Genomic DNA, 18,962 nt, shown 5'->3' with positions numbered 1-18,962 from the left:
GCTGGCTTAAATGGTTGTCCGCTAGGACTCCAAGATCCCTCTCAGTTACTACTATTGAACAAGGTACGACATATACTGTACTTATGCATTTTGTTTTTCTTGCCTAAATGTAGAACCTTACTTTTTTCACCATTGAATTTCATTTTGTTAGATTACACCCAATGTTCAAGTCTTGCACTCATATGGTTTCTCCCCAATATGGATCATTTTATGGGCACCAAGGCTTTGTGGAAAACTGAAGTTCTTTCCACGTTCCTTACATTCGTACACTTTTTTTTCCTGTGTGGATCCTTTATGGGAAATATATTTGAATCCCTGAAGCTTTTTCCACACTCCAGGCATTTACCATATTTTTTGCACTATAAGACACACCTGACCATAAGATGCATCTAGGTTTAGAGGAGGAAAACAAGAAAAAAAATATTCTGAACCAAATGGTGTACTAATATATTTAATAAAATATAGCAGAATTGTATTTCAACCATGTAAAGTCAACAGCAGTATTAAGAACCATGATCACTGTCACTAACAAATGAGGAGAGACTTTAAGGTTCAAGCACTCTTCTACTTTTCTGGAAACCCCAAGAACTCATCATCGCTAGTATCAGAATTTATGAAGCTCAGTTGCTAACAATCACTGATATCGCTTTCTTCGCTATCTTCATATGTGATACTATCTTGAGTTCCATCTAAGGCATTGCTAATGCCAGATTTTTTTGAATGACTGTGCAACAATTTTATTTATTTATTTATTGGTTCGATTTATATGCCGCCCTTCTCCGGAGTCTCAGGACAGCTTACAATGCGTTAAGCAATAGCCTTCATACTTTTGTATATACCTGCTTAGTAGGGCTTTTGCCCCCCCCCAACGGTGTTCTTTTTTATACAAAGTCAGTTTATTGCCCCGACAATCCGGTTCCTCATTTCACCTACCTCGGAAGGATGGAAGGCTGAGTCAACCTTGAGCCTGGTGAGATTTGAACTTGCAGTAATTGCAGGCAGCTGGCAACTAAGTGCTACTTAACAGCACTTTAGTTCGCTGCACCACCAAGGATTTTGTCCTTCACCGAGTGTTTTCACATGATGTTTTAACCCATTCACAAACTTGAGTGATAGTGGGCCCCTTCATTCGTCCAGTAGGTGTCAGATCATGATTACCAGCAACCATACATTTGTTCCACTCTTCTTGCATAAAGACTTTAAATGCTTTGTTGATGGAAACATCAAGGGGTTGCAACTGGCTGGTAAGATCCCCAGGAATTAAAGCTAGATGAGTCTTTACTTCTTTAAAGCTCTTTTTATAGAGCACTAATAAAGCAGGTTTTTTCAACAGCCCTCCAGGACATTTTCACCACACTTTTTCAACCCATCCTCTCATTCCATTTTCATCTATCCGTCCTTTCTCATGAATATGCACAACAACTCCTTGTGGAGTCACTTCTCTTGGAAAGTTTTTCCTTTTGAAAATTAACATCGGTGGCACAGCAGGACCACGCAACCATGTAATGTGTTTTCTCATGTCCTGAGGTTTTCCCGGTTATGGTTTTGGCACCTTTCAGGTTAACTCTCTTATTAGATGGCACATCAAAGGTTAGCGGGACTTCATCCATAAACCCAATCTGGCCAATTTCAAAATCATTTTTCTTCCTAGCATCAATTTCAAATTTATGAAAAGACAGAATCTTAGATTCATATTATTTTGGCATTTTTTACGCAATTCTAGTTTTGGTGCGCAAAGCAAGGCCACATCGCCTCATAAATCTGTAGCACCACGACGGTGATCCAGTAAAATCCTGAAAGCCTTTCTCTACAGCAATGCGTTTGGCTTCATATATTATCATTTTTGTAGAAACCGTGAAGCCATTATTCCAGTGACATGTGATCCACTCTTTCATGTACATTTCTAACTGTGGCCATTTTGCAGCTTGCCCACGAAAATTGTGCTTATTTTTATCTTTTACGTTTTGCAGTTGCTCCACCTGTTTCCTCCACTCTCTTATCATTTTTTCAGTTGGAGGTGGCCCAAAACGTCTCGCCGCTGCTCTGTTTCCATGTTCCTCAGCATATTTTACTACTTCCAGTTTAAAAGGAATTTTATATGCTAGTCTTTTTCTGCAAGAAAATACAGTAATGAAAGAACTGTCAGTAATGTGTTCTTTATTGTTATGAGAGCACTGTATCTGAGAACATCAAGGAATGACGCACTATTAAAGGGGATCTGCTGCGGACATACTGTTATGTGGGTGGATCTGTTGCTGACGCACTGTTATGGGGGACACGTTTTAAGGTTTTACCTTAATAGGGGACATTTTATTAGAGGACACTTTCTTAGGCACTATTCATACGACCATATTTTGTTTCTGCAATGCCCCCGTGCATCCCCATTCCCATCAGAATGCCCCCTTACATTACGTGTCCCCATCAGAGTACTGTGAATATGGAGTGCTGAATATGGGGCAGCAGTGTAGTGAGGGCAGGAGGTGGAGCCTGAGAGGACCACAGATAGGTGTCCTCTCATGTGCCAGCTCTACCTATTGACTCCTACACTGCGGAAAAGAGACAGAAGAGGTGGAGTTCAGCACTGTTAAAACAGGGTGTTAAACTCAAGGCCCGTGGGCCAGATCCAGCCCGCAGAGTGCTTAGATCTGGCCCGCGGGCCCGCCCTTGGAAACAGCGAAGGACTGGCCTACTGTGCCTCTACCAGAGAAAACGGAGCTCGGGAGGACCACGCACAGCCCTCCATGGTTCCGTTTTCGGCAGTAACAGCCTCCTGCAGCCCTCTACCAGTGAAAACGGAGCTCAGGAGGGCAGCCCTCCCAGGCTCCGTTTTCACTGGCAGGGGGTGGTAGAAGGCCATCGCGACCGAAAATGGAGCCTCGATGAGTGATGTTGAGTTGGCCACACCCATACTGACCATGCACCCCCCAGTCCCCCCAAGATCAAACACAACCCTGATGCAACCCTCAATGAAATTGAGTTTGACACCCTTACCGTAAAAGGACCCCGCCGCGGCCCGCTGCTATTCACCAAAGGACCGGCAGCGGTCCATTGTTGGGGACCCCTGAGCTAATACACTTCATGGTGTGCGACACAATATTCGCTCCATAAGATGCACAGACATTTCCACCCACTTTTGAGGGGGGAAAGTGTGTCTTATGGAGTGAAAAATACGGTATATAGTTTTACTTCAATTTGTACTCTCTGATTTAAGGTAAGAGGAAAGGTCCTTCTGGAGTGTTACCTTCTCTCCTTTTGTTTCTCTAAAGTGTAGCTCTTCCAACAGTCACACAATCTCAATTTATCTTGGAGTATTTTTCCGCACCCTGTACAAACTTCTTTTTCTTGGTTATCATCCTCAGTGAAGAAGATACTGGTATCTGCATATTGAAAAGGAGAACATTTAACCAGCCCCCCTTTTAACTGGTCTTCCTTAAGGCTTTGCTTTCCAAACATCCTTTCTGCAACTTCATTTCTAGCTGTTGACAAAGATGCTTCTTCTTGGCTTGAACCTTCCATTTCCCATTCACCAGCTGCTTGGAAGAGAAACAAAGAAAAGTTGACACAAATGATTTAGCACCAATTGTTGCATTCCTTATTTGAGTATTACCAAAACTCTGTCCACCTCCCACCAGCTCTTTGATATAGAGTTGATGTTAAGATTTGCCGTAGATTGTCCTCTTGCCCTCCATAATGCAGAACACAAACTTGAAATCCTTCAGATCAGCTCATTTTGAGTTTCAGGGTGAGCACCATCAGCTCCGCTGCTCCTTCAGATTCAGTTTCAAGGAAGCAGGAGAGTTGATTGAAAGACCAGCATGTATATAAGTGTTATAAATAGAAACATCACGTAGATGGGAAAATGGACTTGATGAGGATGGATCAATGACGGACTTGCACCTGGGAATTGAACATCAGCCTCCACTCCATGAGGAAGTGCTACCTTGGAAAAAAAACTGGTTCTCATGGATGTTTGTTCATCCTTGGTCATCCTCACATTTACAAGCAAAATTTACAAAAGAAGCTTTGTAGAAAATGGGAGGGAGAGTCACGTTGATGGAAGATCCCATCTCTTGAGAACTCAGTGCATCAGACAACCCAATTTTCTAGCATTTACCATATTTTTCGGAGTATAAGTTTAGTTAGTTTTGGGAGAGGAAAATAAGAAAAAAAATGTTTTGCCTCTGCCTACCAGCATCCATCAGTATTCATCTGGCTAGCGTCCTGTCAGTGTGTGAGACTCTTTGGAAACTGAAACAGTATTTGCTGCGTGAGCAACAAGGAAGGAGACAGCAAGAAGCCTGGCCTTGGCTTAGGTCAACTGTTCTAAAGCTGCATGCTGTGCTGATCTCTGAAACTAAAACTGAAACTGAAACTCCTCTCCTCTGCTTGTGTTTTGCTTGTGTTGGAAAACCTGCTTTTGGTATTGTATATTTATTTTATATTATATATAAAGAGTAGTTATTGAATCCTGCTAAATCAGTTACTTGTGTGTGCTTTCTGGATGTGATTGCTGCTGTAAACTCTGACAGTCCTTGTAGCAAATAGCAAACAGCCAGGTCAGCTTCAGCACATTATTGCAGCCTGATTCAGCATGAGCAGCTGATTGGTGGGTGGAATACCCACAATCAGCTGTTCCAGGCTGCAGGGATTGCCCCAGACCATTGCCTCCTCCGTGCCCTGCATTTTTTTTTTTAATTTGATTTATATGCCGCCCTTCTCCGGAGACTCAGGGCGGCTTACAATGCATTAAGCAATAGCCTTCATTCTTTTGTATATTTTATACAAAGTCAGCTTATTGCCCCCACAAACTGGGTCCTCATTTCACCTACCTTAGAAAGGATGGAAGGCTGAGTCAACCTTGAGCCTTGGAGAGATTCGAACCAGCAGAAATTGCAGGCAGCTGTGTTAATGACAGGGTGCACTAAACCACTGTACTATCAAGGCTCTTATTATTTTTGGCTACATTCGGTGTATAAGACGCACCCAAATTTTCACCATCTTTTGGGGGAGGGGGAGAGTGCGTCTTATACTCCAAAAAATATGGTACTTTCTTGTGATGCTGTCTGAGGGCTTCCGTCATTACAGCCAGAAAACATAAAAAGGAATCGAGTAGCTAAAATTATCTATAAAGTGGGACAGACAGGATTGAAAACTGTATGGGAGGACCACTCACTCTCCTCATTCTACAGGTAACATGAAGTTTGAGCTAAAAACAGACAAACTAGGAGTGGTACAGCAAATGAGGACATTCTCCTCCATTATAGGAAAAGATTTCTTATTTCTCTTTTTAAAAAATCAGCTGCTTGCTTATTTATTTAGCATATGGCATAAAATAAATGGAAAGCAGCAGTAAAAATGTCCAGAATGAACACATTAGATGATACACATAAAATGGAAATACTGTTTGTGCCTCACTAGAAAATACCTTCCACCAGAATTTCATTCCAGAAAAACAGAGCCCCTTACTTAAATAGGCCAAATTCCTTGCGTTTTCCTGCATGACCTCTTGATACAAAATTTTTTGCTCCAAATCCAGTAGGGCCCATTCCTCCATAGAGAAAAACACAGCTACATCCTCAAAAGAGATGAAATTCTGAAATAGAAACAACATATACTATGAATGCCTCTTCGTAAGGATAACTTGAATAATCTAAATGCAAAATTTATTTTTAAAGAACAAATACTGCTTTTCGAATAGGATAAAGAAGCAACTTATTTGCCCCCCCCACCGAGCTCCCTTTTCAATGGCAGAGGGTTGCAGGAGGCTGTGGCAACTGAAAACGGAGCTCCGGAGCCTGTTTTCGCTGGCAGATCATTCGGGCCGCCACAGGTGTCCCAGAAAGGAGTGACGTTGAGCTGGCCAACCCCCCCCCCCCAGGTCAAACACAACCCTCAATGAAATTGAGTTTGATACCTCTAGTCTAAGAGAATATACCAAAAATAGTTTTGAGTAAATATCTTAATTTTATCCTGCAATACTGCATTCTAACCACTGTGCCACCACAGCTCCAATAATATTTAGATCTAGATTTTATTACACTTCTATACCGCCCTTCTCCTGAAGGACTCAAGGCGGCGTACAGCCATCTTAAAACACATATACACTTACAAATTTTAAAAACAGTTTAAAAACAAATATATAAAAATTTGGCCCACAAAATTAAAAGCTAACAGACACCCAATTTAAAATTCCTATTAGGCCAGCCTGGCTTGTTGGAATAAAAGAGTCTTCAGAGCGCGGCGAAAGGTACACAGGTCGGGAATCATACGAACCTCTAGGGGCAGCTCATTCCAAAGGGCTGGTGCCCCCAGAGAGAAGGCTCTCCCCCTGGGTGTCACCAGTCAACATTGTTTGGCCGACGGCACCCTGAGGAGCCCCTCTCTGTGGGAGCATATTGGCCAGTGGGAGGCTATTGGTGGCAGAAGGCGATCTCGTATATACCCCGGTCCTAAGCCATGGAGGTTAAAAATTATCTAAATAACATTGCACACAAATGTGGATGTGAAAACTAGGTTTTGGGGTGAAGTACCATCAGTACGCTGACGACACCCAGCTGTACATCTCCACCCCGGATCACACCAACGATGCCCTTGAAGTGATGTCCCGGTGCCTGGAGGCTGTACGGATCTGGATGGGGAGAAACAAGCTCAGACTCAACCCTTCCAAGACCGAGTGGCTGTGGTTCCCGGCGTCCCGGTATAGTCAGCTGGTTCCATCGCTGACTATTGGGGGCGAGTCGTTGGCCCCCATAGAGAGGGCTCGCAACTTGGGTGTTCTCCTGGATGCACGGCTGTCTTTGGAAGATCATATGACGGCCGTGGCCAGGGGAGCTTTTTATCAGGTTCGCCTGATACGCCAGTTGCATCCCTTTCTGGACTGGGATGCCCTGCGCACGGTCACTCATGCCCTTGTCACGTCCCGTCTGGACTACTATAACGCTCTCTACATGGGGCTCCCCTTGAAGAGCACTCGGAGGCTCCAACTGGTCCAGAATGTGGCCGCGCGGGGGATTATGGGGGCGACACGATGCACCCATGTAACACCTCTCCTGCGCGAGCTGCACTGGCTCCCGGTGGTCTTCCGGGTGCGATTCAAGGTGTTGGTTACCACCTTTAAAGCGCTCCATGGCTTAGGACCCGGGTACTTGCGGGACCGCCTACTACCACCAATAGCCTCCCACCGACCAGTACGCTCCCATAGAGAGGGGCTCCTCCGGGTGCCGTCAGCCAAACAATGCCGACTGGCGGCCCCCAGGGGGAGAGCCTTCTCTGTGGGGGCACCTACTATCTGGAACGAGCTCCCCCCAGAGATACGGAGGATCCCGGATCTGCGCACCTTCCGCCGCGCCTTAAAGACCTTACTATTTCACCAGGCCGGCCTGGCCTAATTTTCCCCCTCTTTTATAAAAGATTTTTAAAATTTTAAATATTTTAAATATTTTAAATATTTTTTAGTATTTATATATTCAATTTTAAATTGGTTTTAAAAGTTTGGGGTTTTAAATTTGTCGGGGCCAAAATTATTTAATTTGATTTTATTCTATTTTTTAAATTTTGTATTGTATGTGTTTTTATTGTTTGGCTGTGCACCGCCCTGAGTCCTTCGGGAGTAGGGCGGTATAGAAATCTAATAAATAATAAATAAAATAATAATAATAATAACAGGGTGGCTTTGCATTGCAAGATGGTTCCTTTTGAAATTATTACCCGCATGCATGCGGCACTATGGGACTTCCTATCACAATGCCAGGAAGCTGCTCATGTAGACAGCCCCCTCCCCCACCTATTTAGGAGAGGGCTGGATCATACTGAATTGTAGGAAGAAATATCCTTCTGGGTTCTGCTCCAAGTGGGGAAAAAGACACTGGAAACATGGAGACTGCTTGGAAAGATGGTTTAATGGTGGACAGGATCACATGGTTTGAGTTCCTGAACAGAAAAGGGGCGAGATACAGTGAGTCCCCGGGTTTTATTCTTTCTCTGGCTTTGAACTTCCTGGGGCCCCGAAAGAGTATCCTGATTGGTTGTCAGACTCCCAGGGGTCTTAGCTAGCCATGTTGGCTAATGTAATCTTCCCAGGTGCCATGTGGTGAGTTTCTGTTGCTAGATGGGTCCTATTGTGTTGCAGATGATGGCCCTTTGACAAAGGATTGGGTTTCTGCCTCTGGCCCATTGACAAAATGGGGGGAGGCAGGAAGGTGGGAGCTGCTTTGTCTTTAAAACATGTTTCTCCATTTCTCATCCAGGGAAATATATTCTGCCTTTTTAATATTTCCTAAAATATTTCATTCTTCTAGGAAAGGGGTGGGTGCTAACTTCCTACAGAATGATATCTGCAGTTTGAAGAAGTAAAGATTTTTCCTACCTTCCTTGGAAGTACAAGCATTGCTATTGCTCCACCAAAGACAATAGATGTTCCAGAAGATACCATCGACGTTGCTCTGGTTTCTGAGAGTGAGAAAAAAAGCAGAGGAACTGTTTATTATACAAACACTCAGACTGATGAGTTTTGTGTAAAAGCTGGGTGGTAATGGAAGCCAGGGATAGGGATTGGTACCAATAAAGGAGAATATTTGTAGTTCAGGATTGAAATGAAGGGTCCTTGGTGCTCTCTGAGCTTGATTGTTTTCTCAGACATTTCGTGACCCAAACTAGGCAACTTCATCTGTGCTAGTCAGGAGTGCTGTCTGTTGTCAGTTTATATTCTGGTAGTTTTGCCTGTCTCTGTGTGTGCGTGTGTGTGTGGGGGGGGCAGCTTAGAGATTCTTTGGTTGGGCTGTTTACTGATGGCTCTTTGGCAGTTTCTAGATTGGGGTATTGCTTACTTGATTGTTGGTCTGAAGTTAACCTTGGAGTTAATCTATGCTGATCTGGGTGCTGTTTACTGGTGAAGAGTCTTTTGTTTTCTTTTGAGTTGGTTGATTGCCTCTTTTGCATAGTCTATAGATGTGTTAATGTTTTATGTGATGGCTGATTTGTCAGAGTACCAGGCTTCTAGAAATTCCCTGGCATTTTTGGACTTGGCCTGGTCTAAGATGGTCACATTTTCCCAGTTGAAACTATGGTTAAATGATCTGTCTATAATTCTATATGTTGTGAAATTAAATAATTTTTGTCATGTGGATGAGAATTGGGCTAAGTGAAGTCGTGGAAGGAGTATGTGTCTCTACAACCAAGGATCATCTGGAGACCTTTAATTTTGGATTGAGACCATTGGAGAAAACTTGTGTTTGTCTCGATAGTGGATAACCACCTTCAGAACTAGACAGCAGAGAGGCGCATTATGTGCTTTAGGTCTCTCCCCCAACCCAATTTTTGAGCGGAGAGCAACAATCTGCTGGAGCTAAGTTTACTGAACTGCACAAGGAACAGAATAAGAGGTGAGGTTTCCCCCCTGAATAGGGAACAAGGTAAAAAATAACTCTAGTGTTGGAAGAAATGTCCATCTGGGTTCAGTTCCAGGTGGGGAGACGGACACATGGAGGCTGTTTGGAAAGATGGTTTAATGGTGGACAGGACTACATGGTTTGAGGTCCTGGACAACCGAGCATATGTGGGGGGGGGAGAGATTTTTATACCCTCTCTTGGGCCTTCCCGTTCCTGTGTAAGAAATGTATTCTGATTGGTTGTCATACTCCCATGGGGCAATGCAGGGGTAAGTTTGTAGGTTGTCGAGTCCCAGGCTTGGTTGAATCTTGCTGGGTGATGTAATGAAGGGGCTTTGGCAATTCCTATTATGACTGAGGTCTAATCCTACCTATGTTGGATCTTGGGTGAGGGTATTTGCTTATGAATAGAACTAGCCATCTCTTTATCTCTTAAGTGCTGACATCTGCTGTGGGCTATTGAGGAGGGTAGGGGCTATTAAGAGTGAGTCTGCTTCTTGTCTAAAAAAAAACCATGTTTTTCCATTTCTCATCCAGAGAATTATAATATTCTGCCTTTTTAATATTTCCTAGAATATTTCATTCTTCTAGGAGAGGGGTGGGTGCTAACCTCCTACACTAGGGATCTTGTTTATCTAAATGAAAGCAATACCTCTTAGCCACAAATTCCCCTCCCCAATAACCCATATTTTCCTTTGTTATTATTAACTTTGATTTCAATTATTCAGCACACCTAGAGCAAATTCAAGGGATCAAATTTAAACTGGTCCTTGAGTTGTCATTTCTGCATTTGTCAAACACTGTGACCCATTTATGATTTTCTGTTGTTTGGCCTCAAACTGCTACATTTTTGGAAGTCTTATAGGAGGTTAGCACCCACCCATCTCCTAGAAGAATGAAATATTCTAGGAAATATTAAAAAGGCAGAATATTATATTTTCCCTAAAGAAGAAACATGTTTCTAAAGACATAAACTCAGAGCCTCAGCTCCCCGTCCCCCCAGCAGATATTTTGGTGCCAATCTATCTACAAGACAAAAGGATGGGCCAGCTTATTTACAAACAAAAGACGTTCACCCTCAGGATGTAATAGGATTAGCTCTCTACCCATCTCCACATGGCATCACCCAGCAAGGTTCAACCAAGCCTGGGATTCAAGACAGCCTACAAAGTTATCCCTGCATAGCCCCCTGGGAGTCTGACAACCAATTAGAATACATGCCCTTGCCACAGGAACAGGAAGTTCAAATTCAAAGCCCAAGAGAGAGTATAAATCTCTCTCTCCGCCCCCCACCCCCGTGCTTATTTGCACAGGACCCAAAAAACCCATGTGGTCCTATCCACCATTAAACCACCCTTCCAAGCATCCTCCATGTTTCCAGTGTCTTTCTCCCCACTTGGAACTGAACTCAGATAGACATTTTTTCCAACAGGCTGGAGAGGTTTTCTTAGGCAAAGTGATCCTTATCCTTGTTAGCTCATTAGATTACTGTACAGCAGAGGTCTTCAAACTTGGCAGCTTTAAGACTTGTGGACTTCAACTCCCAGAATTCTCCAGCCAGAGAGAATTGGCTGGAGAATTCTGGGAGTTGAAGTCCACAAATCTTAAAGCTGCCAAGTTTGAAGACCTCTGCTGTACAGTAATATATTCAGCCTTTATGGTTCTCCTCTGACACCAGATAGGGATCAATACACAGTCTGAAATGGGGAATTTATACAATAAAGCAGCACAGAGTTTGACTGCAATCTCTTCCATCTCAAATCCCACGGTGGTGTCCTGCTGCATATTCCCCCTTCTGGTCAGATAATCAGGAAAGATGATCCCCCCACCCCAAAACATTTTTTTCTCGGTAGGACTTGCCCTTTGCTCCAAAGATGCATTTTTCAAGGGACAATTGGACTTTCTCGCCTCTTGAAAAAAAGCACCTTTGGGACAACAATGACCTGGATGACTGAGAATCTCCATAGACCAGGGGTGGGCAAATATGGCCCCTTTATGACCTGTGGACTTCAACTCCCAGAATTCCCCAGCCAGCTTGGCTATCTCAGGAATTCTGGGAGTTGAAGTCCACAGATTTTAAAAGGGCCACAGTTGCCCACCCCTGCCATAGACCAGGGGTCTCCAACCTTGGCAACTTTAAGCCTGGCGGACTTCAACTCCCAGAATCCCCCAGCCAGCTTTGCTGGCTGGGGGATTCTGGGAGTTGAAGTCCGCCAGGCTTAAAGTTGCCAAGGTTGAAGACTCCTGCCATAGAGGAATAGCCCTTTGAAACATCCAAGGAGAAAGGCTGATCCCTTTTTAACTGCACACCGCCAGGAGACCTTCTCAAGTGGTGATATCAAAAACACGGTAAAATTATTAAAAAAAAACCTAAAAAGAAGTTAAAAAAAAAAAACACCGGCCAAAGTCCCTCGTGAGGATTAACGGAGCATGGGAAGCACCCAATTTTACCCGATAGCCTCTTCCGAAAAGGATCCTCCTGAGCGATTCCTCCAAACAGCAGCTCCAAACAGCCATCGCCCACGTTTCCTCCGGCCCCTTCAGCAGCCATTTAACTCTTGTCCTGAAACAACACACAAGAGACACACACACACACACAGGCACAGAGAGGCACGGCCAGCGAAATAATCTGCACCAGGAGAAAGCGATGGCCGTGGGAACAATCGGATGAGCGACTCAAAGAAGCAGCATCGAAGACCGGCACAGAGGCTCTCTCTGCCCCTTCGTCCGGACTCCGGTCTTCAAATAAAGCGCGCAGGGCAGCTTCCAGGATCCGCCTCCCTCGACAGCACCGCCGGCAAACGCTTTTCCCCCAGCCGAGGCGCCGCGGCTGCAATTGGCTCGCTTGCACCTCCCTTCCCCGGAAGGACCTCTGCTAGAGGGGGGGGGGGGGCTTTACACATTGGTAGCACAGCATGGTTCTTCCTGGAGAGAGCCCCATTCGGGCACCTCCGGTCTTTCCCTTGCAAGGTTTTTGGTTTTTTTTATAAAAAATCCTGTTGACTTGAGAAAGCAGGAGGTTCTTGGCAAGAAGATGCCCCTGCTTCTAATCCTGGAAAGCTTAAGGGAAGAGGAGGGCGCCCAAAGTGACCATCTGGAGAGGAACAATAACAGAACAACAAAGTTGGAAGGGACTTTGCAGGTCATCGAGGCCAACCCTTTTTGCTCAAGCCAGGAGACCCTGTGTTAAGGATATTCTTTTTCTTTTTTTTTTTTTGCAATTTTTTTTTATTTTTTTAAACAAAAACAACATAAAAACATCATCCTTCCAAACAATTACAGACGGTATTTTCGATCGGTTAAAATCATTTTCGTGCTCTCAAAATTTTCAGAATCTCATTATATGACAAATGTTCTTTCTTCTAACAAAAAACAAGTGTTGAAACATTTCATCCCAATTTCATTTCATATATATTTCATCTCCATGCTTTATTATCCATTGATAAAATAGCTCCCATATCAGATAATACTGTTTATCTTATAGTTCAAATGTCAATCTACTCATTTCAGCACAATCCAACATTTTCTTAATAATTTCTTCATCAGTAATTATCTTCTCCCCTTTCCAATTTTTTGCAAATGCAATTCTAGCCGCTGTTAAAATATTCCCAATTAAATATTGCAATTCTTTATTAAATGTCTCATAACCAATGTTGTGGGTTATTGAGCAGAGTACCCTTTTGAGTTTACGCACGAAAGGAAAGCGACTGAGAATGATTGTGGATAATAACAGTTCACATACAAACAAACTGGGTTTTGATAATATTTTACTTTTAGGGAAAAAGCAAAACCATAGTCCAAGAACATTCCAAGTCATACACATATAAAGTGAGATAAAGTTCATTCCAGGGATATTTTCCAATATAAAGTCTTCTTACCAGTTGTAGAAAAATAGAATAAAACAGATCTTGACCAACAAGATAATAACACCCTCCCTATACCATTTTTGACAAGTGGCTTGTCCAGTTTCTTCTTGAAAGCCTCCAGTGATGAAGCGCCCGCCACTTGTGAATGCAAGCTGTTCCACTGGCTGATTGTTCTCGCCATCAGAAAATTTCTCTTTATTTCTAGGTTGATCAGTTTCTATCCATTGTTTCCTGTCTGGCCTCCAGGTGCTTTGGAAAATAGATTAAGCCCAACTCTCTGCGACAGCCCCTTAGGTATTGGAACACTGCTATCATCCCGGGGGTGAAATCCAGCAGGTTCTGACAGGTTCTGGAGAACCGGTAGCAGAAATTTTGAGCAGTTCTGGAGAACCGGTAGTAGAAATTTTGAGTAGCTCCGAGAACTGGCAAATACCACCTCTGGCTGGCCCCAGAGTGGGGTGGGAATGGAGATTTTGCAGTATCCTTCCCCTGGAGTGGGATGGGAATGGAGATCTTACAGTATCCTTCCCCTGCCACGCGCACCAAGCCACGCCCATAGAATCAGTAGTAAAAAAAATTTGAATTTCACCACTGTATCATCCCCTTGAACAAATTATTCTTGAGGAAAGGGTATCAATACTATCTGGTTTTAATTGTACATTACCAGCTTGTGCACCAGCTTGTGCACTGTGGCAGCATATAAACATCATAAATAAAACTCTCAGAAGCAAGAGAGTTAGTAAACTTCTGAGGACTCTGCTCTTTTAGAAGGAACCCATCTCTACCTGACAAGATGGAGCCTTCTGAGAGACAAATCCAAAGACTAGCTTCTCCTTGGAGATTTAGGAGCATGACGCTCTTGATCAGATACTTCCCACTACTTGGACAATTTTAAATTCTTGATGCGTTTTATATTTATCTTGAAATACATGTTTTTCTCATGCATCCAACCAATCCTTCATGAATTGTTCCCTTTCCTGGATGCCTTATTAAATTTCTCTGCAGATTATAAATAAAAGGATGTTTATGAGGGCAGCAACAAACCAAAACTAGAACTCCTGAGGTACTACAGTAAGTCATTTTTCACCACAAGCTACTTTTCTAATTAGGGAAAATTTACCAGATTTTTTGGAGTATAAGATGCACTTCCCCCCCCCCTAAAAGAGGGTGGAAATGGTGTGGCTTATACACTGAATACAGCCATTTTTGGCCTCTCAAAGCCCTGCCCCACTCGTCCCATTTTTCACAAAAACGGGGTACACAAAGAGTTTGGGAGGCCTGCAGAATGCTTTTGTTAATGCTGGATGGATCTAACCCAATAACTCACAGGAGACAGTGGAATCGCTTCATCAATTCTTTATTTTAGGCCTGGAGTGGTCCTAGGCCCATTCAGGGTAAAGGTCACTGACCTCTGTCTTGCCTTTGCAGGTACACTTCTGGAACAACTGGATGCCCATGTGTAGGACTTTTTTATACACCAGGGGAGGAGTCTGAGGTAAGGGGGTATGATGGGACATGGGGAGGTGCCAGCCCCTGCCTGGGAGGATTAGACATTTATCCTGACAGCTTTTTTTTTTTTTTTTTTTTTTTGCAAAAACGGCTGTTTTTGCCCAGCCCCCAGGAGCTCTCTGCAGGCCTCCCAAATCCTCTGCGCACCATTTTTTGCAAAAACGGGGGGTGGGAAACGGGGCACACAGAGGGTTTGGGAGGCCTGCAGAGTGCTCTTGGGGGCTGAGGAGAGCAAAAAACTTTTTCTTACTTACCTCTTCGAAATCTTTGTGTGTCTTATACACCAGTGCGTCTTATAGTCCAAAAAATACTGTACCTTGGACCGATCAGTAATGGTTTATTCTTCTCAATCAGTGAATCTCTGCTTTGAATGGCATCCCTATGGGGCTGAACTTCAACCCAAACTCGGGATACAACCATGGCTCCATAAATTACATGGAGAATTTTATTTGGAGCCTATGGAAGAAAAGCTTTCATCTTCTTTGTAACTGATATTCCTTACCTGCCTCTCTGCATCTGTTAAAAGTGCATTTAGAGAGATAGAAGGAGAGTTAGGAGAATGACACTTATAAGAATTATGGAGACTAGTCTTTGAAAGAAAGAAAGAAAGAAAGAAAAATCAAAAGATATATCTTTATTTAGTAAAGTTTATTTATTTAGTTAGTTACATGGTGACAGCAAAACCAAGGTTACCTTGGAACCACCAGCATGGTGTTTTCTTCATCCCAAAACAGCAAGGAAGAGTCAATACACCACCAACAGCCCTTGTACTGAGTAGTCTGTACAACAGGGATAGCATGAGTGTTATGCAAGTTGTTTTCTCTTGCTGAGTGCAAGCAACTGTTCAAAGTAATGACAATGCTGAAAAAGTACATTTGCAACCAGTTCTTGAATGTAGGGCTGTTGCATCATTCTTGTGGTCAAATGGAGCCAGCTTCACAGCCAGCTTCTGAGAAGCAGAGTCAATGGGAAGCTGGCAGTAAATCGAAAGACATGATCGTGTGGTGTCATACTTAACCCACCTTTATTTGCTTCACCACCACAGTGGAGTGACTGACATCAGTCCAGCACAGACACGATATTTTGTTTGGTGACAAGTGTTGTTTAGTGCTGGAGTTGTCAGTTTCAATTGCGATAATTGCAGACTACCTATAGTCTCCAAAATTTTTGTCACACAATACATTTAGGTAGTTCTATTACTTTTAACGGTTTCTCATGAATTAATTTTCCTATGCCCATAAAAGGACTGAGATTGAGCAAATCCCTTTGTCTATGGAAATTCCCAGTCATCCAGGTCATGATTGTCCCAAAGGTGCTTTTTTCAAGAGACAACTGGACTTTGTTGTTGTTTTTTTCCTTTGAAGACGTTTCGCTTCTCATCCAATCTCTTCAGAGCTGAAGAAGCTTCTTGGATGAGAAGCGAAACATCTTCCAAAAAAACCCAAAGTCCAGTTGCCTCTTGAAAAAGCACCTTTGGGACAGCAAATCCCTTTCCGCACATCATATATTTATAATTTCTCACCAATGTGGATTCTCTTGTGGCAACTGCTCATTCTGAACTTTTTTCCATGCTCCGGGCATTTATATGGATTCTCTCCGGGATGGATGCATTTCTGAGAAAGAACAATTCTGCTACCGCAGAAACTCTTTGCACAATTAGCAAACTTAGATGGTTTCTCTCTGTGTAAACTATCAGAAGCAAATTGGGGTTCTTACTATAGCCATTTCCACATTCCGTACATTTCTATGGTTTTATAATAGAATCATATGACGCTTCTGCTATTACGGAAACTCTTCCCACGGTCTACACGCTTACCTGATTTCTCTCCTGAGTGAATCTTTCTATGGGTATTAAGTGCACTAATTTGTCTGAAGCATTTTCCACAGTCACTGCATTTATATGGTTTCTCCCCTGTGTGGATCCTCTTGTGACGACTGAGGTGACTGCTGGTTGTGAAACTCTTTTTGCATTCCACACACTTATATGGTTTCTCCCCTGTGTGGATTCTTTTATGGGAAGTCAGGGAACTTGAATTAGTGAAGCATTTCCCACATTCATCGCATTTGTATCGTTTTTCCCCTGTGTGGATCCTTTTGTGGGAAACAAGGGAACTTGAATTAGAGAAGCATTTTCCACATTCATCGCATTTGTACGATTTCTCCCCTGTGTGGATCCTCCTGTGGTGACTAAGCGTACTGCTGCTTATGAAACCTTTTCCGCACTCCATACATTTATAAGGTTTCTCCCCAGTGTGTATCCTTTTATGGGAATTAAGATTGATACTCTTGCGGAAGCTCTTTCCACACTCTGTGCATATATATGGTTTCTCTCCGGTGTGGATTCTGTTATGTACAGTATAATTATATTTTTGACTGAAGTTCTTTCCACATTCCCTGCACTCGTATGGTTTCTCCCCAGTGTGGATCTTTTTATGGGAAGTGAGAGAACCTGAATAAGTGAAGCACTTTCCACACTCGGTGCATTTATATGGTTTCTCCTCAGTGTGGAACCTTTTATGGGAAGTCAGAAAACTTGAACCTATGAAACACTTTCCACACTCTGTACATTTATATGGCTTTTCCCCACTATGAATCCTTTTATGGGAAGTGAGGGACCCTGGCATAGTGAAGCATTTTCCACACTCCTGGCATTTATATGGTTTCTCCCCTGTATGAATCCTTGTATGGTAAGTTAGGTGTTTTACAGAACGGAAGCTCTTTCCACATTCCATACACTTATGTGGTTTATCTCCTGTGTGGATCCTTTTATGATAAGTAAGGTGTTTTTTAGAACGGAAGCTCTTTCCACACTCCATACACTTATATGGTTTCTCTCCTGTGTGGATCCTGTTATGAGCAATAAGATCTTGAGAATCATTGAAGCTCTTTCCACACTCCTGGCATTTATATGGTTTTTCCCCTGTGTGAATTCTTTTATGGGAAATAAGATGTTTTGCAGAACGGAAACTCTTTTCACATTCCAGACATTTATATGGTTTCTCCCCAGTATGGATTCTGTAATGTACAGTATAATGATATTTTTGTCTGAAGCTCTTTCCGCAGTTCTTGCAATGGTATGGTTTCTCCCCAGTGTGGATTCTTTTATGGCAAGTGAGGGAACCTGAATTGGTGAAGCACTTTCCACACTCTGTACATTTATATGGTTTCTCCTCTGTGTGGAACCTTTTATGAGAAGTAAGAAAACCTGAAGATCTGAAACTCTTCCCACATTGCTGGCATTGATACGGCTTTTCTCCAGTATGGATTCTTTTATGAGAAGTGAGGGAACCTGACATAGTGAAGCATTTTCCACATTCCTGGCATTTATATGGTTTCTCTCCGGTGTGGATCCTTTTATGGTAAATGAGAGAACCAGAGATAGTGAAGCGTTTTCCACAGTCCTGGCATTCATAAGGTTTCTCACCTGTGTGACTCCTATTATGGGAAGTGAGGCTTGTGGCAAAATGGAATCTCTTTCCACATTCCTTACATTCATATGGTTTCTCTCCTGTGTGGATTCTTTTATGGGAAGTAAGATAACTTGAGTCTCTGAAGCTCTTTCCGCATTCCAGGCATTTATATGGTTTTTCTCCAACTTTTATGTCCTGACTTAAGGTAAGAGGAATAGTCCTTCTGAAGCGTTTCCTGCTTTTATTTTGTTGTTTTACTGTGTGGCTACTGGAACAGTCACATAATTCCAATTCATCTCTAAGAATTTTTCCACACGATGGACACGTTCCTTTTTCGTAGTGATCATCTTCAGCCAATAAGACACTGATATCAGCACAGCATTTCTCCAGCCTCCCTTTTAATTGGTTTTCCTCAGAACTTTCCTTTCCAAACAACCTTTTCACAACTTCTTTTTCTTCTTTTGGAAAAGGTGCTGCTACCTCTTGTCCGGAACCCTCCATTTGCCATTCATCACCTGTTTGGAACAGAAAAAAAAGGAAGTTGACACAAACTGAGGTGTGAAAGGGTTCGAGCACCCTTTTTTTGTTCCTTATTTGAATATTACCAAATATTTTAATATTACCAAAGGAATGGAAATCTCAAAATAAAATCTCAAAATTGATGGTGAAGAGATAGAATGCATGGAAAAATTCACTTTCTTAGGATCGCATTGCGCTCAAAGTAGTGAATGCAGCCCAGAAATAAAACTTCGGATTGCATTGGGTCGCACAGCAGTGATGAACATGAGCCA

General features: G+C 42.9%; 1 protein-coding gene across 1 annotated transcript in view; it reads right to left on the bottom strand.

The window, feature by feature from the left end:
• Positions 1–435: 435 nt before the first annotated feature.
• The window catches only part of LOC117658624 (uncharacterized), a 32,367-nt gene continuing 13,840 nt past the window's right edge, over positions 436–18,962 (bottom strand). The window contains exons 8-12 of the mRNA XM_087885354.1: positions 11,838–18,686; positions 8,366–8,448; positions 5,467–5,593; positions 3,242–3,530; positions 436–2,112 (exon numbers count right to left, since the gene is read on the bottom strand). Coding sequence (XP_087741480.1) covers positions 16,525–18,686 — 2,162 coding nt within the window. The 3' untranslated portion in view covers positions 436–2,112; positions 3,242–3,530; positions 5,467–5,593; positions 8,366–8,448; positions 11,838–16,524. The remainder of the gene's footprint in view (positions 2,113–3,241; positions 3,531–5,466; positions 5,594–8,365; positions 8,449–11,837; positions 18,687–18,962) is intronic.

This window comes from Pantherophis guttatus, chromosome 2 (genome assembly GCF_059756535.1).
Source record: "Pantherophis guttatus breed Tessera chromosome 2, ASM5975653v1, whole genome shotgun sequence".
Classification (NCBI taxonomy): domain Eukaryota; kingdom Metazoa; phylum Chordata; class Lepidosauria; order Squamata; family Colubridae; genus Pantherophis; species Pantherophis guttatus.
This window is presented reverse-complemented; position numbering and strand designations above follow the sequence as displayed.